This window comes from Catharus ustulatus, chromosome Z, assembly GCF_009819885.2.
Source record: "Catharus ustulatus isolate bCatUst1 chromosome Z, bCatUst1.pri.v2, whole genome shotgun sequence".
NCBI classification, from domain to species: domain Eukaryota; kingdom Metazoa; phylum Chordata; class Aves; order Passeriformes; family Turdidae; genus Catharus; species Catharus ustulatus.
This window is the reverse complement of record NC_046262.2, coordinates 18,116,200-18,143,304: the sequence shown is the minus strand read 5'-3', so window position 1 is coordinate 18,143,304 and position 27,105 is coordinate 18,116,200. Positions and strand designations below refer to the sequence as shown.

Below are 27,105 nucleotides of genomic sequence, written 5' to 3'. Positions count from 1 at the left end.
GTCTGCTCAGTGCCCATGCTCAGGATAGTATTTGTCATACAAATAATACACAAGCACAATCAACAGCATAAGACATTTGCTTCCAGAAACACACCTTAAATCTCTGCAAGCTAACCTACTCTTCCAGCTTCTCAGGTTTCTTACCAAATTTTTCCAACACATCTAATCAGTCAGAAGCATTATTTTACAAAGCTTTCAGCTAGCAATCAACACATTAATTTAAGTGACCAACTTTTATTTCACTTCCTCTTGAAAATAAAGGTGAAGATTTCTTGACATCTTTACAAAAAAAGATGTATACTTGTACTGTGAAAGAATACTGCTTGTGGCTGCACCTACAGACAAGCTGAGTGATACCCAAACAGAAGCTGTTGTCCTATAATAAAAAGATATCTATTGTAATAATACTGAAGTCTTCTCAATCTATACCTTTATAATTCCAAAAGGAGGCTTATGTTTCAAATAAAACAGCTTCAGATCTCTGCTACAATTTTGTATTTAAAAACATCAAAAATACTCACCCCACACACCTGCAGCTAGAGATTTATTCTGGCTTGGTTCCCTCTCATATTCAGGGTTTAAAGATGGCTGAAAGTAAGTTTTGTCATTATTAAAAAGGTAACTCTTGAATAATTGTGGGATGAATGAAATAAAGACTCACAATAACACCAGCAGCATGACCTAAACACTTCCCCCAAGAACCAAAAAGGTCAATGCTCACTTTTTTCTCTTCTCCAACAAAACACCTCAGGTAGCAGCCAAGGTCATTACATGAACTGCCCAGAGAAAGCAAAAACAGCAATGTATGTTTCTTCAAAGAGTCAGATCACCCTTCCCCTCACATCCTAATGGTAGGTTGAAGCACAGGATTACAGAAGGCCACAGGCACAAAGATTACTTTGTTACTATTTCAGATTCCAACAAGGTAACTGCGTAAAATGTAATACATACACATACCACAGCAGACAAGAACCCAACTGTAGTTTCACTTAAATACACCAGTAACAATAATAAATGTATAGTGGCATAATCTGATTATAAAATGAGAAACAAGTTAATGGACAAACTACTAACACTCCCTTACCTATGGAAAATTCCTTATATCTGAAACTGGTGAAATCTCATTAAGTGATACTTGCAGACAAAATGAAACCTTTTTAACTGTAACTAAAATTTACTTACAAAATCCTCAGCCTCAAACTGGTTGGGTATTTCTTTCTTTTCCTTTTTGCGGGTTTCATTATCAGGTACACTGTTTTCATGCAGTCCCTGGCCTTTTCCACAATGGAAGGTGCTGCTGCGAGTACGGGAACCTCCACCATGGTACCCTCCACGATGGTTTACATTTTCTGGACCATTTCTTCCTTGTGAATGCCAGCCATTCCTCTCTTTTCGCCCAAAATGCCCTTGGATTTTTAAATTTTAAAGAAATTAATTACAAACAATTTTAAAAGAGTATTTTACTCCGCAGAATTTTTTTAAAAGTTTAATCACAAGCTCTATGCACTGGGATACACTAGCATAGGAAACAAGTTTCACTCACATAAGCAGCAGGGAAGGATCTTACAAAACAGCTTCAGAGAGAGAAGATAGCCAGTCAATGCTACAAGTTAACCTCTTCTTCTGGCTCCTCATTTATATGCTGTTGGCCAGAGTATTAACTCAACACTCTTATTCTACTCAAGCAAGAAATATACCTGGAATCACATTACTTTAACCAACCCTTAACGATCACATCCTCTCCCAGAAGTGTCCTTCCATTATCATGCTTTTACTGCAGAAAAAGAATTTAGCATAGATGAGCTATCATCAGACTTCCTTTCCAGCTAGTGCTACAAAGAAATGATGCAAACATATTCAGTGTTCTACAAATTATACCTCCATTTGGCCTTCCAGTGTTAGAATCAAACCCCTCTGGAGAATTGTGTCTTCTACGATTTGCTTCGTAACGATTCTCTGTCCATGAAAAATTTTCAGAATGTTTCTCAAAATTCAGCGATGACTGTAAAGGAGTATAAGTGGTAGACCTGAGATCTGATCAATAACAAAGCTTAATCATCAGAACTGTAACATGCGCAATATTCACACGATACAATTCCTTCTTAAAAGAAGTTAGAGTGACAGACAATGTAGCAGTCCTCACATTCAGAGCTGTGTCACCATCTCTCAGGGAAAGTGGAAGTTGTATCTTCTGCCCCAGGACACTGAAACTGCCCTTAAATCACATGTCTATGACACAAGGTAGAAAGTGTCTACTTTGCTTTGGCAGCAAAACAGAGCACAGAAGAAAAACTTTTTTAAAATGGTAAGAAAGGACAGAAGGTCACAATTGGGAAGGCAGAAAAGAAATCTAGGATCTTAATCTGGATTTTCAGAGACCACATATGTACAATAATTTCATGACTATAAGGCGCACTTCCGGGTGTTGGCAAATTCCCAAACTTTGTCCATATACAAGGCGCACCAGACTATAAGGCACACATTTTTTTTGCAGTGAGGATCTGCGCACAACAAAGTAATGAATTAGTAATGCAGATGCTCAATTTACAAACATTTTTCACAGATTGGTGTAGCCTTTAAACGCAGCCCCAGGTGTCCTCCCCTGCTCGTGGTTCACACTTCCGGATTGGCTCAGTGTGGCCGCAGCTCCTGAGGTGCAGGGCTCCCACGGCGCGGGGGTGTTGCGGCGCCAGGCTGCCGTGGTGCAGGCGCGGCTCAGGGCAGCTACGGTTCGCACTTCCAGGTTGGCTCAGGGTTGCTGCGGCTCCTGCAGCACGAGGCTCTTGCAGCGCGGGGGTGCCACGGCACAGCCACGGTTTGGGGCAGCCGTGGCTCGCACTTCTGGGTTGGCAAATTTCCGAACATTGTCCATATATAAGGCGCTCTGGACTATAAGGCGCACTTCTGGGTTCGGACCAAATTTTTAGTCAAAAGGGTGTGCCTTATAGTCGTGAAATTACTTTACATTGCATAGAAAGCAAGGAATCACTTCCACCCAAGGCAGTTATACCCAAATAAAATCTAATTCATTAATCTTGTCATTTTAACTTAAAAAGGCAAATACAAGTAGTTGTGAAATAGTAATAAAGTCAATCTAGGATCAGAAAAATCCAGATTCACAAAGATACTGCAAATATTCATCTTACAAGCACACATTAGAGAAATCTTAAATAAATAAATATTTAATATATCAGTAGGAAGTAGTAAGCTAAAACCTTATCTTGAGAATAACACCAAGAAATCAAACCACATCCTGACTACAATTCACACTTAAATGGATTAATCCAAAAAACATTTTGTCTTACACAACCCATATCTTCCTTACAACTTCTTTCTGGGTCTACCTTTAAAATTACAGTAAATTCACAAATACAAGCCGCACTGAGTATAAGCTGCATCGCCAGGTGTTGGCAAACATTTCGTTCTTTGTCCATAAATAAGCCGCACCTGAGTATAAGCCGCTCTGTCGTTCGCAGGGAGGACCCGCGTGCAACAAAGTTGCCAAATAGTAACAGAATCATGGCAGGGTGGGGTTTACTGACTCAGCTTGGGCCATGCGGGCTCGGGGCTGCCAACAGGGCTGGGTGGCCCAGATTGGTGCTGCCGCTTGGTGGGGCCGCTTGGGGCCGGCCGCCGCTGCCGCTGGGCTCGCTTGCCCTGGCCCAGCGCTGCCCCGCGGTGGCAGCGGGGGCACAGAGCCCGCCGGCACCCGTGGCAGCGGTGGGAGGTGGGGATGGAGCCACCCTGCTCCTGCGGTGGCGGCACGCGGGGACGGGAGTCCCTCGAGCCGCGGGGCCAGCAGCACGGAGCCCTCTGCCTCCCCCCAGGCCGCGGGGCCAGCAGGAGAGAGCTGCCTGCCTTCCCCCAAGCCGCGGGGACAAACAGGAGAGAGCTGCCTGCCTTCCCCCAAGCCGCAGGGCCAGCAGGAGGGAGCTGCCCCGCCTTCCCCACCCCCTGTGCTGCCTGCACAGAGCAGCTCCACCTGCCGCGCAACAGAGTAACCAATTTGTAACAACTGTGTAAATGCAGGGTTTTACTGGCAGGAGCTCGACTTTGCAGTTTGCACTGACTCGGTTTGCACTCCTGAGGTTGAAAATGTCAGAAAATTATCCACATATTGGCCGCTCCTGAGTATTAGCCGCATTTCTGGTGTGGGAGCAAAATTTTGGTCAAAACAGTGCGGTTTGTATTCCTGAAATTACTGTACTTCCCTCTTCCTACCTATCCCACAGAGGAAAACATACACACAAAAAAGATACCCAAGCTCTATGGAAAATGCCCTGTAGAGCTCAATGTGCTGTTCAATATTCACTGCTTAAAATTCAAATAAGTATATATTTAAAAATTAAAGTATGCATTTTTAAATAGTACAGAAGTCAAATGTACAGGGACAATCCTCTCTATCTGAGACCTGGTATATTACTTACTTGACAAACTCTCCTTGGGAGAGAGCAAAACCAGAAAACTGCAAAAAACTATTATAATAGAAATATTTCAAAAATTACCAAATTAATCTAAATATTTAAGTGAAAGAAAATCCTTAAACAGATTTTGACTAAGCTGCCAAAAATTTCAGAAAGCGTTAGGTTTGCCAACCTTAAGTGAAATTTTAGAAGATGCTTCATGTGTTCATTTACATACAATAATCTCTTAATGTTGCTTTTGGAATTTAACTTTCACTTCTTTGTATTAACTTCAAAACAATCAACATTTTCACAAAATATGACTGACAGTATTTTCTATATTGCATTTGACTTGTGCGTACTATAATGAATCTGTTTCTTCTAAACAGTGTGAAAAGATCATGCAGTTTGCATTTTCCCCACATGATGGAGGTACCAGTCTATGAAGTCTCTCGAGGCAGAGATGACAGTAACTTTGCAATCAAAAGGAAAATTATTGGCAACTTCTCTAAATTGAGAAATTATCTGACTCTGTTCAGCCAATCAAGAAAAAGGGATAGAAACAACACAGATTTTAAGAAATACAGGAAGCCTAACTGCTTAAAAAGAAGTAAAAGTGAACTTGTAAAACTGACTTTATCCACCTCCAATGTCCCCTTTTTAGAGCAATACTTTCTTAAAAGTTTTGTCCATACCCCAAGATGGTTTCACTACTCACTTCACCTTCCCATTCCACCTGCCCATTTGTAGTACTGCACTGACACAAACACCTTACTTCTAGACCTGAACAAAATCCACTGAGTGACAGATACACGCCCATTTAGGTAGATTTTGCTGTGTAATTGACAGAAGGAGGAGAAAAGTTTGTTGTTAAAAGGAAATCAGCAGCAACAAATGAGATGGATTTCAATCAAGTGGCAATCTGTATGTCACATTAAAAAAGCTCATTCACAATCACAGCTTCCTGGTAGCAGGTTTCTGTAATGCTAGCCTTGAGCTATGTAAGAAAAATATCTCAGCTACCAAGGGCTGACAGGGAAAACCAAGGTCCTGTAGGTGTAATCCCTGAAAGTGATTACATTTCAGGAATATAAAAATTGACCAAGCAGAGGTCAGTTTCTACTTCTCAAGTCTAAATGTTGTTCATACCATAGCCTCATCCCAGCTCCATTCCGCAGGAAACATGAGATGCCTTGCCTTCCTCATCCCTTCCTCTTCCTCTCCATCCCTATTATCTGCTGTTCTCCTCTGCTTTTTTGATATACAGCAGAAAGTAAGTCTATTTTAGGAAATAGAGGGGGTCACAACATTTGCGACCTGTCTTCTGGAGTCTTATTCTGACAAGTCTTATTCTGTAAACTAAGAACTACAAACAGACTTTTCAAGCACTTAATATCCAAATGTGCTGTATATCACAGAATGCTCATCACTGAGGGAGCATGTAATACAGGGAAGTAAGGTGCATTCTGACAATGACACACAAATAGTACAACAGAGTAAGCATACAACATGGAGTTTTTGAAAGAGAAGAAAACCTAACTAAACTCCATGAGGCAAAGAATCATGGAACAGAATAGGAGCCAAAAAATACACTTGCAACAAAATTTCACACAATTCAGAAATGAGGTGACAAATACAACCCATACCTCAGATATATTTTAGTGTTACTAGAGTACTTCTGGAACTTAGTTTTATCCTGCTATATTGGCACATAAAGCACGCAGGTAAAGTTCTTGCAGCAAACTCTAAATACGTAGTGAAGATTGTTTTGCAATTGTGACACTATCTCAAATTAAGCTCCAAATACTTATCCAAAAATCAGATCAATATAACTGAACGCATCAGAAATCATAGAGAATGAAAACAAAGAGACTGCTTCTAAACTTGGATTTTCAGACACTATGTATCCCAGAACAGACAGGCTTTATGTTCCCTGAAACAGGCTATACTGAGCAAAAAATCTAGCTAGGTCAGGGTAGAAAAGACATAAACAGTGTACTATAAATAAGCACATCCAATGACCTGAGTAAAAAAATATGTTTATGTTTGTGTAAACATACAGAATCAAAGCATTAGGAGTACAATTATCACCACCATCTATCAGTGCATTTAACAATATCACAAGCCTATGGTCATAAATTTCTCAGGGTTAAGTATTTTCCACGGACATGAAAGACTGCACGAAACTTACATATTAAAGAAAAGAAAAGCAATTCTGATAGCAGCATAAATACTGAATTCAAACTATTATAATAAAGACAGGTCTGCAAATAGGGAAGCAGATGACAGGAGTTTTAATATCCAGTGCTGATTCTGATACTGCATTTGCACAAATTAAGAAAGAGTAGAAAGGCCAGGGAAAAACATTTCTGAGATAAGACTTCCATGAATACTTACAAATTCTAAAAATTAGGAGATTATTATTTCCCATTTCAAACTGTCTCATCATAAAAAGTAAGAGTAGTCTAAATGAAACAATCAGAGTGAAGATGCCTAACAGTATGAAAGCACCATACCCCACTAGTAGCAACAAGCATTCCACCATCAAATGCAGAGCCATTTCAGAAAGTCTAAAAAAGCAGAATTTTAGTCACTAGGATGACAGAATAATACTTCTCTAAAATTTACAGGACTCAATTAAAAATCAGAAGGAAGAACATCAAGTACATGCTCTGTCTTGGTCCTTCCAGCATGGAATATAATAATTAATTTCAAACACCCGATGAAGGCAATCTTAAAGCGACCACAGTCAAGGCCAGGCATGTGCTTCTGTCCATGTCACCTGTTATCACAGCGCTCATTAAGAGATTTGATTTTTACTGTGATTGAGGTTATGACATTTAGACTTCCCTAATAATGAAAGTGCCTTTTCAAAAGAACAATACAAAATTTACCTTTGTTGATGATGGTGGAGTAGGAAAATTAAGCCAGGCTGGAGCAAAGTCATGCTGAGCCATTTAGGTCCAGTCTCTCCAAATCAACGAAAAAAGGCTTAGCACCTCATGGCAAGTCCCTGTAATCGAAAGAAAATAAATGAGTCCTTTCAGATGCTTATGTTACAAGGGAATTATACATGTTGTCTTTTGTTCAGTATTTCCCTTCTGTTTTTCCATATTATTTTCCTCATAGATTTGATTTAGAATCTAACTATCCTCATCTCATTTACAGCATCAAATCTGTGCTTTTATTACCAAAGTAATATATCAAATATATCACAGGAATAACGAAAATATAACTGTAATATTTCTTTATTTCCTCTTATAAATGGGACAAAGCACCTTGTGTTAGGTCCGATCCAGAACACTATGGCAAAATTAGCTTACTGAAATATTATCTGGTACTATCTAGAAGGGATTTCACAAGCTATTTTAAGAGCTTCCTAGAAGTTGATTTTAGTCCCTAACAGTTAGTCTCAGCAGCCATATGAAAGTTCCTTATGAAAAACCTAGATACTTGGGCTTATCACAAACCTCACAATGTCTCTAGCTTCACTGGAAACAGAGTCTACATGTCCAGAGTATCAGAACTCAAAACTCGGCAAATTCTCTAGTTTGAAAATGGGCATTGCAAAGAATGCAACGGTTTATGATTAAAACAATTTTAATTGCAAGAATACCTTTTTTACCCTACACTCTTCCCACAGGTAAGAAACTATTTCTCCATAAGCAAGCGAACATAAGGTTCTTGCTTATTGAAGCTGAACTGTAGCACAGACAGGAAAGAAATAGATGAAACACTTCCCGAATTAGACTAGGGCAACTGAATCATGCTCTGTCACTACTAAATGGTCAACAGTTCAAAAATATTTTAAGTATGATATACAAGCTACTAGAAATTCAGCTAGTGAAAACATAATATACACCCACACTCATTATACAGGGAGGCCCAAATAAACATGAATTCCACATCTCTGCACAGCAGAGTACAGATCTGTTACTGAGCACAGATATAGTTCACTTTAATCTATGGTTGCTGTAATGTATCAGTAAGACATGTGGAATCTGAACTTGGCAACTCATAATTATGGTTGTTCTCTGGCCTGGACCAGAACATTGCAGGTTACTGCCAGATTTTCACTGACAGACAAGACTGTTCTAGCTTCTAAAAGGAAGTCTAATAGATTTGTTAGATTCAACTTAGTGCAAAACTGTACTTAGTTGAGCTGCTGTTTCTTTTTCGTGAGCTCATATTTAAGTTTTTGGGTCCCTCCAGTACCATAGTATTGTAGTACTGTAAAGTAGGACGTACAGTTATTACAGTTAAATACAGACTAAGTTAAGTCTCACCCAAATATTTAACTATAAATTACTCTGCTGAAGTCATTCAACTCACTTCTAAACTAATCTAAACAAAAAATCCAGAGAAATTTTCTACGTATTTCCAGTTATATCAAACTAGTAAAATATGAATGAACAAAATTCTGGAGCCAATGAAACATCACAGAAATGGTATCTCTTTCTAAAAGGAACCATGTTCATTTTTACTGATATATCCCATTCATCAACAGTATACAAAAGGGCATATGTTTACAAATGGAGTAAGAGATGTTAAATTGAGAAACAACAAATCAGAGCAGATTCCACCAAGAAAAAAATTTCTTCCCCTTCACTTAGACACAATTCTCATCTCCAAGCAGAAGAATAATGATATCTTCAGAAATTATCAAGACAGATTTTCAGTACTGAAAGACTGACACAACAACAACAAAGTCTTCAGACTGAGGGACTTGCAGTCTGAAAACAGTGAGTAAGACTAGGTTTATAAGTGTAAAAAATATAAAGATTCCAAAAAGTACCACCAAGTTGTTGCATCAGCTATTAAGTACAGGATAGCAAATCCAATAGCAATGTAACTTAATAGATTTATCTTACTGTTTTTAGAAAACTAGTCAACTTCCTAACATTATTTATGCAACTGCCATGAGAAGAGTTTGTTATTAACTCATTAACATCCTTACCTTTTATCCTTTGCACAAAAGACTGTGTGATCACCAAATACCCGACAACTGGAAAAGTATTTTGTAAAAAGTTCTTTTCCCACAGCTCACTGACACTGGCTGCCTATTTCTTCATGCAAAATTTTTTCTAGAAGCAGATGCAAGTCTTCCTCATGCTCTCAGCTACAAAAGTTTTACAAAAATTTTGATAGTACTGCTCTGTCAGATGAGTCAGCCCTTTTCTTAGAAAGAAATAAACTTAAATGGTAAAGGCAGAGACCTGGGCCAAAACTGCACAATACTCAGAGCACAAAGTCAGCAGCAGAATACTTATGTAAGTTTCAATAAGCCCATAAAAGACAAACTTCTCCGGCTAATTCTTCCAAATAGGTTTAATTCTAAAAACAGCAAGAAAAAAAGCACAGATGTATTTCTAGAACACTACCTGACCAAACTCAGAGGTTTGCAGTTAAGCATTAACATGAAAAACAACTCCCGTGGATACTCTACACCAAAGTCAAGGAAACATTTTCTTTCACCTAATTGTACATATGCCTAGTCTAGCAATTAGACATGGGAACAGAGTGTACTTTCATTATTAAGTCTTTCTAACTTTGAATAGGCACAAACATCCCAGCCATAATTAAGCTGGGTAACAAAACGCAAGTCAGGAAAAGATATTTTAAACTGCTTTAGAGGACACAGCCTACTCAGCTTAAAGTTGCTGGTTCTGTATTTTACTAGGTTTCATAAACATTCTTAACAGCTGTTAGCTTTCTGATGTTGCCAACAAGTTTGCCCTATATATAAAGAAAATATTATAAGCAGGATCTCTGTTCAGATGACCTGACACATATTTGATCACTCTAGGATACTCCTCCTTCTCAGGAAGGTGTTTTTGATAAACTGAAAACACAAAACATAAGAATATCAGCAAGGTACCTCTGCTGCCACAGGCAGGATTTACTATGCTTAAACCCTTTGTGATCAGCTTGGTTGCCAACATTAGTGTGTTTCTTGCTTGTTTTCCAACTTAAGCCGGACCAACAATTAGCAAATTATTCTCCAACACATTCTAAAATTAAAAAGGTTCTTTCTACCTTCTTTACCTGCTATTCAGGTCCCCTACCTAAATTACCCCAAAAAGTCAGAGATGTGTCTGCATTCTGCGTCCACCAAAGCATTTGCAACCTTTGTTCAGATACATACTATCTACTACTTTTAAATTAAACAAAAACAACAGTTGAAGTATTTGAATAGAATGAATGTCAGTAGCATAAAATTGCTTTTACTACACTGACATGAAACCATACATCTACTAGCAAGTTTTCTTTTGCATACACATCACAAACACCATTCAGTAACATTAATAAAGCAGCTGATGCACTCTCAGCATTAATAAAGGTATCAGAAGTACACTTATTGAGGTAAACACCACAGACTAAAAAGTAATTCCAGGGCTTTCAGAAACTGTCTTGGTAACAAAAGAGCAGGCCTAGAATTTATCATGATTATTTAAACCACCACTCCCTATGAGCACAGATCTGACATTCTTCAACCAAACTTGGCTCAGGCTCTCAGCTGTAGAATTCTAGAATGGTAAGAAAAAGATACTGAAATACTGCTATCCTCATACTATTAACACCCAAATACATTTAAACAGCTTTAATCAGACTGGCCAAACTATTGTCTCATCTCAGCAATAGCCTCTTGTGACCAATTCAAGTAACGTGTAGTGACCTTAGTGACCTCAGCAAAAAAACTCTTCCATAGCCCATAAATTTAGTTAAAAGTCATGTGTTGCTCTAAACTATTCTATTACCTACAGTACTGCAAAGAAAGAAATCCTCTTCTTAAGTTTTACATCTTGAGGGGACAATCTGATAGAAGTCTGTAAAGAATTTTGCTTTAAGTAACATGCAATAATTAATCCAATATTCAATCAAATCAAATTTAATTCTAAAGTTTTGTGAAGTATGATCTCCAATAATAAGGCAGTGACTGCCAAGGAATAATGAACAGCTGGTTCCAGATGATGCACAGTGAAGAGATTGTCTTAAACATTACTCAGTCATCTACTTTGAACCACATTTGGAGCTGAAATAAGAACACTACACCAAATACACTCAACCAACACAAAGAAAAAGCTGGACTGGGCTTTTTTTATGATTGAGTCAAGGTTCTTTTGTGACAGAAACTATTTCTCTGCAGTTGTAAACCAGCAGGAAACTCTGCATTTTAAACAAACGTGTGTTATCTGCATAGCATCTGGGAAAAACTGATATATTGCCTCCATTTTACAAAAGTAAGTACAGTAATTTCATGATTACAAGCCGCACTGACTATAAGCCGCATCTCCAGGTGTTGGTAAACATTTCGTTCTTTGTCCATACACAAGCCGCACCCAATTATAAGCCGCTCTGTCGTTCGCAGCGAGGACTCGTGTGCAACAAAGTTGCCAAATAATAACAGAATCACAGCATGGCGGGGTTTGCTGGCTCGGCTCGGGGCGTGAGGGCTCGGGGCTGTCAACGGGGCCAGGTGGCCCAGCTCAGTGGGGCTGCTCGGCGGGGCCGCTTGGAGCCGGCCGCCGCTGCTACTGGGCTCGCTCACCCCAGCCCGGTGCTGCGACGCGGTGGTAGGGAGACATGGAGCCCGCCAGCACCCACAGCGGTGGTGGGAGGCGAGGATGGAGCCCCCTGCCTCCCCCCGAGCCACGGGGCCAGCAGGAGGGAGCCCCCCACCTCCCCTGGGCTGCGCTGCCTGAAGGAGGGAGCTCCCCCACCTTCCCCCCCACCTGCGCTGCCTGCACGGAGCCCAGCTCCACCCGCCGCGCAACAGAGTAACCAATTTGTAACAATGGCGTAAAGCCAGGGTTTACTGGCAGGTGCTCAGCACCTCGTTTGGGGTTGGAAATGTCAGAAAATTATTCACATATTGGCTGCTCCTGAGTGTAAGCCGCATTTCCAGGGTGGGAGCAAAATTTTGGTCAAAACGGTGCGGCTTGTAATTGTGAAATTACTGTAACATGCTATGAAAAGGGAATCAGAAAACAATTGCATGAATCAGGAGTCAAGACTTCAGGAAAAAGGCTATGAAACAAACCTAGGGTCAACACCCAAACCTGCAAAAACAACAAAAATGAAGCCAAAACGAGTAGCATTGGTTTAACTTGTGCTTACCAAATTAAATGAAGAAATCAAACATTAAAGACTATAGCCAATTTTCCCCACACTATTACATTTTTCCTTTTTAAATTCCCACAGTACAAGCAAAATCACACGTAAGAATAACAGCACAGGGATTCAAGATCTTACTTGGTGCAATAGCAAACTATTTCAGTGATCAGCGACATGGAAAGTCTAAGGAAACTATCTGGCTTACTTTGCCTCACAAAATGAAGAGATAAAATGTAATAAAAAGTGGCTATGAACATCTGAAGGAGAAAATTTCAGCAAGAAAGGAGATGTGTCAATCCAAAACACAACCAGAATCACGAGGTACATCAATCACAGCAGACTGAAGGTGGACACATATGGTCCTGAAGATCAGAAGAACAATATTCAGAAACAACTTTAAGACTTAGACAAGCATTTGAAACTCTGGGTTTCTATTACACTTCCAAAGCAGACTCTAATAATTGTTTACTAGAGAGTTTAACATGCAGGATGGTGTATTACACAAAGGTAACACTGTAAAAAGTAAACACTTGTTCCCTATTTTCAGTGCCAAACATGCAAGAGTGATGTCTCCCCTGCAACTTTTTTTCCTCTCCCCTGCTATTTGAAATAAATATACATTTTTAAGAACTTACTTTTTAATCAATTAGAAAATCCATTACAACCAAAATATAAGTAAAACTCTGGTTTTTTTCCTGCAATAACATGAGTAAAATTCAATACAATACAAAAGCAGAAAACACCCTTCTATTCATGAACTTTCAGATTACTTTAGCAAAGTGCTTCTTCAAACTTCATCTTAGTATTAAAATTTTCACTTTATCTGCAACCATTAATTCACAATTACTAGGACAAGTAAATTTACTAATATTCAAGTTTCATTAGCAATGCTTGTTCATAAAATAAAACCTCCACTACTCAGTTTGCATATAAAACAAATGCATTAAATATACATATCAAGGAGGTCTAGATAAACAAAAAGGTGAAATAGTGTTATAGAGTACATCCTGGCTTTAACAAACACAATTTGTCACATTTCAATAAAGTCATGTAACTTCTTGCAGTAAAAACACATTTATTTTAATACTAGTTTTTTTCTCCTCTATTTATTTACTGGGGAGTGGGGTGGACAGGCAGGAAAAATGCTTGCTCATTCTCACACCATTTGGGATAAATTTGGGACTGCTGCTGCCATAGTCATGTTAGTCATGAATTTCATGCCCCTCACTCCGATGCAATTCCACCCAGCAGGCAGGCTGTCAGTACTTTCCAACCACTAGTGAAGTTTGAGAGCAGCACAGGCTAAGCACAGTGCAGACCCCCAGCAAGCATCTTTTACTCTAGATTGTATCCCTGCATAGCACAAAAAAATGGGAATACACCACAGCCACAGACCCAGGACAGGGTAAGTGCAGAGCCGCTACAAACAGAATCGTGTATATCTCACTTAAATGCAGCACTACACGAGGAAGCAGTTGTGCTGCCAAACACAACTGAAGAAAAAGGATAAGACATGAAGACACATGTCTTCATGTTCCCCCATTCCACTCATCTATAGAACACAGGAAACAGCACACATAAAGCTTTAAAATAAAAACTATAATGAAAAACTAAAATGAAAAATAAAACAAAAAAATAAGATAAACTAAAAATAAATTACAGTAATTTCACGATTACAAGCCACACGGATTATAAGCCGCATTTCCGGGGTGTTGGCAATGTTTAGGTCCTCGTCCATGCATAAGCCGCAACGGATTACTAGCCGCACTTTCGTTCGTAGCAGATCCGTGTGCAACTTTCACAAATTTGCCAATTAGTAACAGAATCATGGGATAGCGGGGTTTACCGGCTCGGGTCAGGGCCAGGCAGGCTCGGCCTGCTCATGGTTACCAATGGGGCCAGGTGGCCCAGCTCAGCGCTGCCGCTCGGCGGGGCCGCTCAGGGCCGGACAGGTGGTGTTGCCACCGCCGCCAGGCTCGCTTGCCCCCCCTGCCGCCTGCATCGCCACCGCCGCATTTGCTCACCCTGGCCCGGCTCTGCCAGGCTCCCCCGCACTGCTGGCCCCAGCTCTGCCAGGCTCCCCCATGCTACCAGGCTTCCCCACGCTGCTGGCCCCGGTTCTGCCATGCTCCCCCACACCACTGGGCTCCCCCGTGCCGCTGGGCTCCCCCGCGCTGCCAGGCTTCCCAGCTCTGCTGGGTTCCCCCACGCCGCTGGGCTCCCCCGCGCTGCTGGCCCCGGTTCAGCTGGGCTCATCCATGCTGCCGGGCTCTGCCAGCCCCCCCCCACCCGCACCACCGGCCCCGCCTCTGCCAGGTTTTCCCACCTCTGCCGGGGCCAGCCAGGCGCCAGTTTGGCTTGGGGCTGCCGCGGGCTCTCACTTCCAGGTTGGCAACTTTTAGAATATTGTTCATGTATTAGCCGTTCTGGATTACAGGCCGCACTTCCGGGTACGGACCAAAACTTTAGTCAAAATGGTGCGGCTTGTGATCGTGAAATTACTGTACAAATAAACTTTAAAAAATTTTAAAATATTAAGAAACTCTCTGGCTCAAATTCTGAAAAATTTACAGTGTAAGCAGAATACTTTCACATAGGAAACTCATGTCATACTTTCTGTACTTCTTCCAACAACACTATAGAATAGTAAATTCCTTTACAGAAGTATTTAATTTGGCCTTAAATGTATCATGAAAAGAAAGGCTACTGAGGTCTGAAATAAACTGGTTACACAAAAACCTAATTCACATGATCACTCGTGGTTCCTCTTAAAGAAAATCTTTGACTCACCATTTCTTCTAGTTTTAATTGGATTCATCAAACCTTTACAGCATTTAAAAAAAAAAAAAAACTCCAAGATTTACACAACACCAAAAATAGCCAGAGAGCATCTCTGGAAGAGCACAATACACTCTGTTGGAACTGGAAAAGTGACTGTTGTGAGTATTGAGCTGGAGGCAATCTCTGCACTGTGTAAGTGGACACAAGAGCCTACAGATGGCAGGGCAAAAGAAATCACCTTCTGAAATATTGCAATATGGCAGGGCAGAGAAAGCAGATGTAATCAAAGCATTTGGGATTTCAGTACTCCTGTACCTACAGTCTCTAGTCCCATCAATAGTACTAACAAAACTAAAGTTTCCCTCATCACTTGCACCTTTACACATACAGTTTAATGGCTTACTAATTTTAAATTTGGAAAGGACCTTCCGAAAAATTAAAATATAACATCCAGAGATAACTCAGAGACTAACGGTCAACTTGTATTCCTAAACTTCAAACCAAGACTAATGGCCAACTTTTACCTCCAGAGAACTTTAAACCAAGTATCAGCCTGCTCATTGCAGGCTCTTTACCATCTTTGTGGTCCTTTAGTGAACTCTCTCCACCCAGTCTCGCCCTTTCTTGTATGAGGGAGCTGTAACAGTGTTACACATCCTGGAAGGGTGACAGTCCTACACATGCGGCCTCACCAAGGCTGCATACAGGACAAAGCAGAACTCCCCTGGCCTTGCCAGCAACACTCCTTCCAATACCACCCAGAGAGATTTTACACCTTACTCCCTATGAGGATGCATTGGTGGCTCACAGTCGCCTTCAACAGGACCCTCAGATCCTTCTCTGTAGCTGTATATGCAGCTGGTATTCCAGAAAATTCACACCTTCCCTTTGCTTCACGAGGATCCTCTATCCATACTTTTCCACACAGCAACCAATCATCAAGTGTGTGTATCAGCCAGTTCTGCACAATTTACATAATCCGAAAACTTGCTGAGGGTAAACTCTGCCCCACTGTCCAGGACTTTAATGAAGGTGTTCAATAGCAGGGGCTCCACTACTGAACATGGAGCAGCTTCTTCCAAATGGCCTCTGTGCCATTGATTGCATCCCTGAGGATCTGTGCCTGACCATTCAGGCAGTACTGGATACACCTCACCGCTCACTTCTCCACACATAATTGTCATCTTTTCCATGATGATGTCACAGAAAACAATGTCAAAAGCCTTACTGAGGTCAAGATAAATACCATCCATTTCTCTCTGTTCACTACCAAGCTAGTCACCTCATTAAAAAGGGTTATTAGCTCACTAAAGTGTGATTTCCCCTTCATAAAGCCATTCTGACTGCTCTCATTCACCTTCCTGTCCTTCACATTTGGAAACAAGTTTCCAGGATCAGCCGGTGTTCAACCTTTCCATGGACTGAAGTGAGGCTGACTGGCTATAGCTCCCTGGATTCTCCTTCTCATTCTTACTGATGACAAAATTAATATTTGCTCTCTTCTGTTACTCAAGAACCCCTCCCAATGACGATTAGACCTCTCAAAGATAAGGAATGATTTTGCAATAACATCAGCACTCATGGAAGAATGGAACACCCACCATGGAGCACTGCACCTATGGAAGCATCCTGTCAAGCCCCATGGACTTACAAGTTATTTAAGTGTTCCCTAACCTGATTAATTCTTCTAAGAAGAACTTAGGGCGGAGAACTAAGTAGAACTAAGAACTAAGGGCGGAGGAAAAAAAGCACAACAGAATTTGAAGATGACAAGGACACAAGACCAGAGACAGTCTCCACCCAATTTTAACGGCGTTGTTTAACTTGTCTAACCAGTACTCAGCTGGCAGAGACAGTCCCACTCGTATTGAATAGATCCAACCTCAAGGAAGTCTCTTCCAGTGAATAAAATAAAAGTATTTCTGTAGCTCAGAAACCTATCCTCAATAAATACTTAAAATAGATTTCATTGCTATAGATAAGATACATTTGGCAACACTATCTGTCTGAACTGTGAGAATAAATAAACACGGCTTTGCTTTTTCATAATGTTCTGGAAACACATAAAACAGTGTCATTACTACAATAAGGGAAAAAAAAGGCCAATAAATAGTGAAATAGCCAAAACTTCTACATTTTAAAAATTTAATCCACTACAAGTTGTATGCTTTTGGAATGGATTTATCATAGTATAACTCCATCCCACTGAAATGGAGCTGACCAAAATTTTGTAGGAAAAGCAGGCTTTAAAATAAAGCCAAAACCGGGGGGCGGCGGGGGGAGAAGTAAAACAACCTGTCAGCACTGAACCCATCAGCAAAAAAAAGAAAAACCAAGGAAAAACTGTTCTGTATTTTCAGGTTCTATACTTAAGCTTTGTCTACGCATAGTCTGTATCACTGTATCATTTCACAGGAAACAGTTTCTGTAACACTCGGGAACTTGAGAGATTGTCAGAAGACCATTAAAATAAAAGGCAATATAAACTCAAACAGCTAAGAATACTTGAAGCTTGTGAATGGAATTTTAAATTTAGTAGCAATGAGGGAAGGGGAGAAAAGGTTCAAGCCAAGAATTCACAAAATTAGAAGAGATACAAATTTCTTAATGCTCCCTGAAGACCAGTTTAGAAGTTCAGTCAATTAATTTGCACAGAGAAAAGCTCGAACATAATACATGTTAAAAGCACTGAGATGATACACATATTTATCTTTTCCAAGAGAATCTAAAATTAGTATGTATGCATATCTAAGTAGTGCATTCTTATGAGCTCTCCCTAATGCCTCACAGATTATTATCACAGTAAGTACAGCACACCACAAATTACATAGGTAACCCTTAACCTGAACTCCGCTTCTCAACTGCACACATCTGACAAACCACTCTCACTTTGTCAATGTAATTTTTAGCATAATGTTTATAAATGGGGTACAAGAAGGTTGTAAGCTGCCAGAATTAAAACATACTACAGTGTTGTTATGAGCACATGGGAAAGAAAAGGTTATATGCAGCATCTCAATTACCTGCTACTGCTTTGCTTCCTTGATAATGAGCTCCAGCACACATACCAAATTCTTATTTCATCAGAAGACAAACAAGAGCCTATGTATGAATTTCAGAGGGTCCAACAAGAATACTGGTCCTTCAGTCCCCCCATCATGTGCTAGCTTCAAATTGGCTTCAGCTCTTTATTATGAGCCAAAGAAAAACTACCAAGTAGTAGTCTGAATTAAGCAAAGAAACTATGTGCACAGGACCCAGCTACCAGCCTGCACAGGACCCAGCTACCAGCCTACACACTCTTTCTTCATATACAGAATCATTCAGGACTTTTTTCAAACTAAGCAGACCTTCAAAATAACCCACACTACCAAAAGTTTTTTCTTCTGCCATAAAACACATCTGTCAAAAGAAAAATTTCAAAAGAAATTTAACACATAAATCTGTCATAATAAATTTAAAATAATAAATTTAAAATAATAAAATAATAAATCCATCAAAAGAAAGGAGAAAGGGAAAAGGGAAAAGGGAAAAGGGAAAAGGGAAAAGGGAAAAGGGAAAAGGGAAAAGGGAAAAGGGAAAAGGGAAAAGGGAAAAGGGAAAAGGGAAAAGGGAAAAGGGAAAAGGGAAAAGGGAAAAGGGAAAAGGGAAAAGGGAAAAGGGAAAAAAGAGTGATACTGGATCCTTCTCTGTCATCCCTCTCCTGCTATCTCCAGTTAAGAGTAGCACTAATTTGAAATCAAGTTGCTAAATGTAAGGTCTAAACAACATTTTTATTTTAAATCTATAAATCTCAGTTTTCATTCCCCTTTTGAAGGCACAGTTTATTTGGTACCTTCCTCACTATTCTGCAATTCATGTACTACCAAAAATCAAAATAACCTAACTTCAAGTGATTTTGCTATCCAAAATTTGCACGTTAATAAAACAGAAAATAATATTCAAACCCTTACACAAGTTTTATGAGTTTTTGAAACAGGAAGCATTTCTACTGATCACAAATTGCTGCAAAAGCATGACAAACACTTGAATTGAAGATTCTTTCTTTCCTCTCCATAAGTGAACAGCCACAACAACAGAATAAGTTTACATCTTTACAGTCAAACTTGTAAGACTCTGAAGGGAAGGAGTCACATGCCTTGTGGCATTTCAGTGAAAAACCATTTTTAAAAAAGATTAGATTTCGGTATGGTAATTATCTCAAGTTTTTTGGTTCTCTAAAATTTATTACCGAAGACTCATTACCTTCAATGGAAAGGAAAGGGAGCTGAACTTCTGAAGGTCTCTCCCACCAGTTAAACAAAAAATTCTGAAATTCAGCTCAACTGTAGCCTCTTATTTCTCAATCATGCTAATGCAGAGTGAGCTAAATCTCTAGGTTTAGTTCTGATGTCCCCACCATCCAATGCAGAACTATCCTCATAAATATTCTACCACTGGACAATACAGAAGAACAAAAGAAGATATCCACACAATTAATGATTTACCTTCTTGCCTCATATTTTAAAGAGAGATATTAGAACGAAGGTTTCCTCCAGAGCACTAAGAAAGGAGCAAGGTCCTCTGTTAGATTTGACCACTTATGCTTAGGTATGAGGAAAATACAGAGTCAAAATATAGTTTTTTAACCAATTACAGCCAACACATTCTTTAGTACAGTCACAGACTTAATACTTACCTTTACAAACACTTGGCAAAAATACAGAAAACCCAACAAAAAAAAATCCACCTTCATTTCCACTTTGGACTCAAGTTCCTTATGGGAAATGAACCAACTTAAGCACACTATGTTTTGCATAAGGATCAAGAATGTGAGCACTGCTCTTTATCATATGGCCCCCTCTCCAATATATAGTCATGGTTCACAAGCAACAGCTCTTAACATCACCTCTGTGAATCAAATAAACAATCAAAACAAACAATCAAAACATCTTTTTGAAAGTGTTTTAGGTATAGATGAAGCTGCTAAGTACTTCAGATAACACAATGATGACTTTTAAACAAAAAAAAAAGATTTCGTTTTCACACTGTACTGAAATGCAGATTTAAAACAAAAAGATGCAAACTATTTCATAACATGAAATAACTTCACATCTGAAGGTTAACTACAGACAGGTTTCTACTTGAGAGTCTAACACACTTTGCTGTGTAACTAAACCACTAAATGGTACTGACCATTTAGCAAAAGACTGACAGATGCTCATTTCTTGCCCTTTAGTAAGTTCAAATTCAAAGCTGAAGTATGAGTTCAACTACATCACTGCCCTAATCAGTATATGTTATATAGGAAACCACCAGGAATTCTTCAGCACTTTGCAATTGTCACAAGGAAGAAGTAGCAGCTGAAGAAGGTAGAAATTTTGCTGAGCATATAAAGCAGATAAACAACTCCTTCTTTCAGCTGTTTACCTGACTTTGTTTACCCAAGACATAAAAGGAGGAGACTGTGGAAGACTTGACAGCATCACAAAGGGCATTATCACCAGTTACCATGTTCAGTCACTCAAACATAGAGTAAGAAAAAACAAAACAAAACAAAAAGCGTGCCAAGTTTCATTCACATCTGTTTATAATGAGGTCTGGAAATGGCTGCCTTTGCAGAACAGAATTTACTCCTACTACTAAAAAAAGGAGGAAATAAGCTCAATTTTCCTCAGATATTACTGATGAACTGTCACTGTAAAAGTTTTTATCCACACATTAAACAGATAAACCTCATTAGAATGGAGGACAAAACAAAAGGAGCACAAAGTACATTAACTTATAACCATGCTAAATATCTGCACAATTTACCTCTATCATTTTACTGATGTAATTGTTTCAGCTTTACTGCAGGGTTAAACAGGGTTAAAGAGTACTAAAAGTTTCCACCAATAGTTTTTTCACACAGTACAGCAACCTGCACCATTCTAAAGAACAAGCCAGTACAAATGTACCTATTTTATGAACCTACCAGAATAAACACTTGAGTAAAAGTCACAACCTGCTGACAGTCACATCACTACAAAAGCTCTGTTTACATCAAGGCTTAAAGTGTAAGCTCTTAGGAGCAAGGGCATTATCTTCATAGGTAATGAACACGTCTGCAAAGACAATTTAACAGTCTGTAAGCACTTGAGAAGCAAAAATCTAGGGAAGAAATTAAAGTGGACCAGTATGCTTGGCATTCTTTTCTTGGTATGAATTTTGCTTAGGGTACAAGAGCACAGCTATAAAAATTCCTGAATGTTTGTCAAACACAATGTACAGTAATTTCACCACCGTAAGGCACACCGGACTATAAGGCGCACCTTCTTTTTTGCTGCAAAGATCCATGCTGTGTGCAACAAAGTAACTAATTAGTAACGGAATCCCACAATCGTGGAGTTTACTGGCAGGTGCTCAATTTGCAAATATTTTTCACAGATTGGCATAGCCTTTAAACACAGCCCCAAGCGTCCTCCCCGTATGTGGGCCCCGGCAGTCCCTCCCGCCCCCGGCGCCTGCTGGCGAGGCAGGACTCAGGGTTGCTGCAGCTCGCAGCTTCTGCGGCAGCCTGCTCCCTCCCTCCCCGCGCCACCCTGGCGCTCTGGCAGCCCCGTGCCACGCCGGGAGCCCCGCACTCACCTGGTGCTCCAGGAGCCACATGCCGCTCTGGGAGGCCCACGCTCCCCCGGGCTTTACCCCCACGCTGCTAGAGCCCTGATACCAGCAGGCTTGCCCTGCGCCACCGCTGCCCCGATGCCTGCAGCTTTCTCCCGCCGCCCGGGCTGAGCCACCGCCACCGCAGCGCTTTCTCCCCGCCGCCCGGGTCGCGCCGCCGCTGCCCCAATGTCGGCGGGCCCGGGTTGCGCTGCCACTGCCCCGATGCCGCCACTGAGCGGGCTCTGCTCGGCTCGGGACTGTTGTGGGCTCACACTTCTCGTTCCCCCTGTGCCCAGGTCTGGGCCAACGCCGTCCGGTTTCTCGTTTCCCCCGTGCCCGGGCTGGGCCAGCGGCAGCTCCCTCCCTAACCGTGCGGCTCCTGCTGGACATGGCGCCTGCTCCCTCCCCCCTCGCAACTCGGCGCTCCTGCGGCACCGCCCCCCATTGTGGCTCACACTTCCGGGTTGGCAAATGTCACAACTTTGTCCATTATATAAGGCGCACCAGACTATAAGGCGCACTTCCGGGTTCAGGGAAAAATTTTAGTCAAAAGGGTGCGCCTTAGAGTCGTGAAATTACTGTACACTTCTATAGAATCCCTGAGGGGAAAGGGCTAACGTGTACCTCAAACACCAACAGCTGAATGACCGCAGAGCCAGCCAACGGTTGGTGGTAAATAAGATGTGGCTAGAGAAGTGGCAATGCAGAGGTAGAACAGCACTCTTCATGGACAAACATTCTCATTCTAGTCCATGGAGTCACAACAAACAAAAGACAGCAACAGCACAGAAGCAGGCATGAACTGCTGACCAAAGGCCAATGTAGTAGGGGGGTAACGAGACCACCAGGGACCCGCCCAAAACTCCCCAAGCCATTTCCAGAAAGGCCTCAAAGAATGGACCATGCAAGATAACTGATTTACATAGAAAATTAAAACCTTAGCTTCAGGATGAGGAAATTATCTAGAAAAAGGTACCCCACCAAGCGCCAGCTGCACACCTCAGGACATCACATCAGCCAGACAACACTAGGAACCAAGGTTGGTGATCTCTTTTTCTCTCTTTCTTTCTTTCTTGTTCTCTCCCTCTCCTTAATTCATCTCTTCCCTTCTACCCTATCCCTACTATGTAGGCCATGCACTTATCTAGTAGGCCAGGGGCTGACATACCCATTTCAATGCCAAGTGCACAATTTATGTATAAAACCCGGTGATTTTTTGTGGACCCTCTGACTTTTGTTGTCCCTTTCAACCACAAGCATTTACGAAACTTGGGTGCTCCCTTCCCCTTAAGTGTGACACACTACAACTTCCCAAGTGTAAGTACTGTGAAAGGAATAATTATCGTACTAGCCAACAGAGGGGTGAAAAGACATAATTAATTTAATGAAGCTAAAAAGCAAACTCCTCAAAACTTCCAGAAGGAGAAGAGTACAGAAAAAGACATCACTCAAAATAGTAAATGGGGGATGTAGTTCCTTGGTTTCAATGAGAGCATCTTGAAAAGAAGTAGAAGTATCTCACAGCACTGAAAATTAATAGCTTCGAAAAACAAGCAACACATCACTTTTTCTATGAGTTAAGAAGTGAATATTTCTATTACTCTCATGAGCATGTAATGGACAACAATCAAATTAAATGGCCACTCATACCTGAACTCTCCATCTACCAAACGCTTCCAAAAAAGCATACTCACACAAGTAAAGGAATATTCAAGATCATTCTTTTCTATTGGATGGGTTCCTTAACAAGTGGCTCAGCTCACAGTCAATCCCAGCCACACCTGGACTCAATACAGAAGAGCCACAAGCCATAGCCAGAGATTACAGAAACAGCTCCCTACTGATGCCTCACAGTTTCCATATTTTCAAAACAACAAAACTGAAACAGAAGTTAAAATAACAAAACAGCACGACCATCCAAAGCAGAAAACTGAAGCTAGTCCAACTTTTAGTACTGACGACACACAGATAAGAAGTTTAGTAAGACCAAGAATTTACAAAATTTATGTAGATGCAAGTCTTTCATTTGTGGCCAAAATAACAAACTACAGGAGTTAAAATACACTGCAGTAATTCTTTTAATACAGTTTAACATGCTTAACTACACTTTTTTCTACAAGGCTTTAACACAAGCAATCTTCCAAACATCTTTGCACTGCCCTGAGAAAACATTCTTTCATGAGTTCACTAGTAGTAATACTTCAGTATTGTACAAGCTCTCAAAAATATTTTAGGTGACAATTGAGGTAAATGTGTAACCTCTACCAGATGCTCAGTTTAAAGTCTACCCAATAATGCTTTAATTATTTAAAGCTTTATGAATCATCAGGGTGGGGTAGGGGATAAAGAACTTCAGTAAAATTACCACTGACTTTTGAATTAAGTTGCTCTGTCCATCTTAATTTTCTTTCAGGCAGCAGCAGTTCAGCTGAATGCAAACCTACAAAAAATTATTATAAACACATTAACACCATAATTTTAAAAAGCATTTATTCACTGTGGGATGAAGGAAACTGCAATACATCTAAAAATAACATGGAAGATAAGCCAATTCATCACTAGATTCAATTTTGAATCATTCCAAGGAGAAAGAGCCTTATTTGAAGTACTACACTTGCAGACCAGTCAGACTAATTAATTCCCCTTACAGAATAGGAAAATACACTGAAGTCAATCTTAAAACATCAACACAGAAAAAAGCTAGCCTGCATAGAGAGTGAAATAATTTTTGGTAAAAAAACCTCTGGCTTTTGTAAGTGAGAAAGAATAGTAGAAAGAAATTTTTTTTAAAAGAGTAAAAAACCTATGTTACTACTACTCTGATGCTGCAAACACATCTAGCACAAATGGAAGGACTGACACATGCAAGCTACCCGAAAGACTCAGCCAAAAAGATACAACATTTACTACTGAGATTACAACATTAACATGAAGGCTAAATTCCTTACGGATTTAATCCAGACATAGCCACTTTCTCATCTCACATATTCTTCAAATTCTTAAGGAACTATTCCATTAATTATAAAAGCCAGCAAGTAAAAATTAACAATTTCAACATTCTCAAAAAAACCAAAAAAAACCCAAAAAAACAAGGAACCTCTGATCAGTAAAAATTACTGGTTTAACTGTTTTACTGATAAAATGTTTTTTTCAAGTACAAATTGATTTATGAACACCATAACACTTACCTAATCCAAGAGGACCCCAAAAGGCGCTAGTATTGCGTGATTTAGATTTTTCCAGTTTGTTTTCCTTGAGACAATATCCCAAGTTCCTGTTGATACTACATTCACAGCAGTTTGACATAGATTTGACCTCACAAAAATCAGCTACCCATCCTTCTCGCTTACAGATCCTGCAAGGCTATTTACAAATGCCAATGTCTGTCTTAAAAACCTTTTATTTTCTCTGACAGTTTCTTCTCTTGTCTATTCCATGTCTATTCCATAGATATCACTATACGCAGCATCAGCTCCAAGTGAAATAAATGGGTTTTATTCCACAAATGTGATGCCAAAAACCCAAATTTCACATGTGAATTGTAGAACATTTCCTACCTTCCGGTAGCAGAGGCGTTTGTAAACAGTTATCTGGATATCTCCATACTGCCTATTGGCAATAACATTTTTCAACAGAAGTATTAAATACAATACAAAAGAAAAAAGGATAAACAAACATCTATTAAATTCTTCATTTATAAAATCGGTCTCACTGCAAAACGAGAGAAGACTGTGTCAGAAAATTTTAAAAATTAAATAAGTGGGGGAAAAAAACCTGCCATGAAACTTTTCAGCAGTGTCTCCACAGTGACTCAGGCCACATTTAATCTGGAGCCAGTTAACAAAACTGGTTATGCCTCTGACTCAAAAAGAATGTTGCCGAGAAGAAAGAGAGTACGTAAAAAGAGGAAAGCATTTTATTTTGGCAGCTGAAATATTCAGAACTTCATAAATTTAGCTATGTATCCATGCCATGCGGACAAAAGAATCCAAGGGTGATGTGCTCAACATTGCTAGAAGAAAAAACCTCACGACTTCCTCAATTCTCTTCCCAGATGTCTACTGATTATTTCAGAGGCCTTTTCAGGACGAAGCACGCACAAATAATCCCAGAACAGGGTCCGATATTTCTTCCCTTCCACGGGAAGCAAGTGCTGCAGGTCAGTGTTCACCTTTTTTCTTCTCTGCCAGCCGAAGCAAAAGGCTGCAAACATACAGGACGGACTCTGTCGTACAAGCCACCTAAAGTAAAAAGAACCAGAGAAATCAGTTTTCCCTTATGAAATCTGGACTGACGTTAGACAAACACAAAACAAACCAAACCCAAAAACCTGAATCTTAAAAACAGAAACAAACAGCGACCTGGATCCTAAGAGCAGACACGGAGGCAGAGAGGGAGCCGAGCCCGAGGACGGAAGCCTCGGTTACACCTCCACTCACACCCGGAGAGGGCGGCAGCAATGTTTGACGGAGGGCGCAGCCTATCAGCGAAAACCTTCTCCTGCCTCTCATCCCGGCAGAAAAACAGAGAGGGGGGAGCGAGGGGGCACCGGGACTGGGGGCTGGGAGGAGAGCGGGGAAAAACAGGGAAAGAAGAGGTCATTTCTCGTTTTACTGGGAAAGCTGAACAGAGCTACAGAAAGCACGGGGCGGCAAGCGCCTAACCTGGGCCAGGGACATTTCCCGGGGGGGGGCGGCGGGGGCCGCCTCGGGAGCCCCAGCGCTACCCGGGACATGCTTTCTTTCCCGGCGTGTGGGGACAGACCCCGCTCCCGGGGTGCACGGACACACAGACCGCCCGCTCCGGGGCGTGCGGGCACACAGAACCCGCTCTCGGGGAGCACGACCTCCCGCTGCGGCTCGGCCCAGTGCTCTTCCTCTGCACTCCCGGGGGCCACCCCGCTCCCGCCGCCGGGGGCGGCTCGCGTGCCGTGCCCTCGGGCGGTCCGGGCAGCACGACAGGAAGCAGCGTGACTGCCCGGCCGCTGTCTGTGTACTCCGGGGCTGTCCCGGAGTATCCCGAGTTTCCCCCGCAACCCCCCAACCGCGCACGCGCACCGCGCGCCTCACTCTCTCAAAATGGCGCCGCTCCGCGCCGCAGTGCTCGCCCCGCGCGCGCGCACGCGCAAGCTTCGTGAGGGACCGTGTGCGCGAGCCCGGGGAGGGGCGGGCTGGGCTCCCCG

At 41.1% G+C, this 27,105-nt stretch overlaps 1 protein-coding gene across 2 annotated transcripts in view; it reads right to left on the bottom strand.

The window, feature by feature from the left end:
* GPBP1 (GC-rich promoter binding protein 1) overlaps positions 1-26,417 on the bottom strand; it is a 38,624-nt gene extending 12,207 nt beyond the window's left edge. The window contains exons 1-7 of one of the 2 annotated variants that reach the window (XM_033085608.2): positions 26,285-26,417; positions 25,112-26,164; positions 24,296-24,363; positions 7,298-7,416; positions 1,879-2,002; positions 1,183-1,406; positions 522-588 (exon numbers count right to left, since the gene is read on the bottom strand). In XM_033085608.2, the coding sequence (XP_032941499.1) occupies positions 522-588; positions 1,183-1,406; positions 1,879-2,002; positions 7,298-7,360 (478 nt within the window). In that variant the 5' untranslated portion in view covers positions 7,361-7,416; positions 24,296-24,363; positions 25,112-26,164; positions 26,285-26,417. Of the gene's footprint in view, positions 1-521; positions 589-1,182; positions 1,407-1,878; positions 2,028-7,297; positions 7,417-24,295; positions 24,364-25,111; positions 26,165-26,284 lie in introns of those variants that run through there. The other variant, XM_033085609.2, reaches the window with a different exon arrangement.
* Between the last annotated feature and the right edge of the window lie 688 nt (positions 26,418-27,105).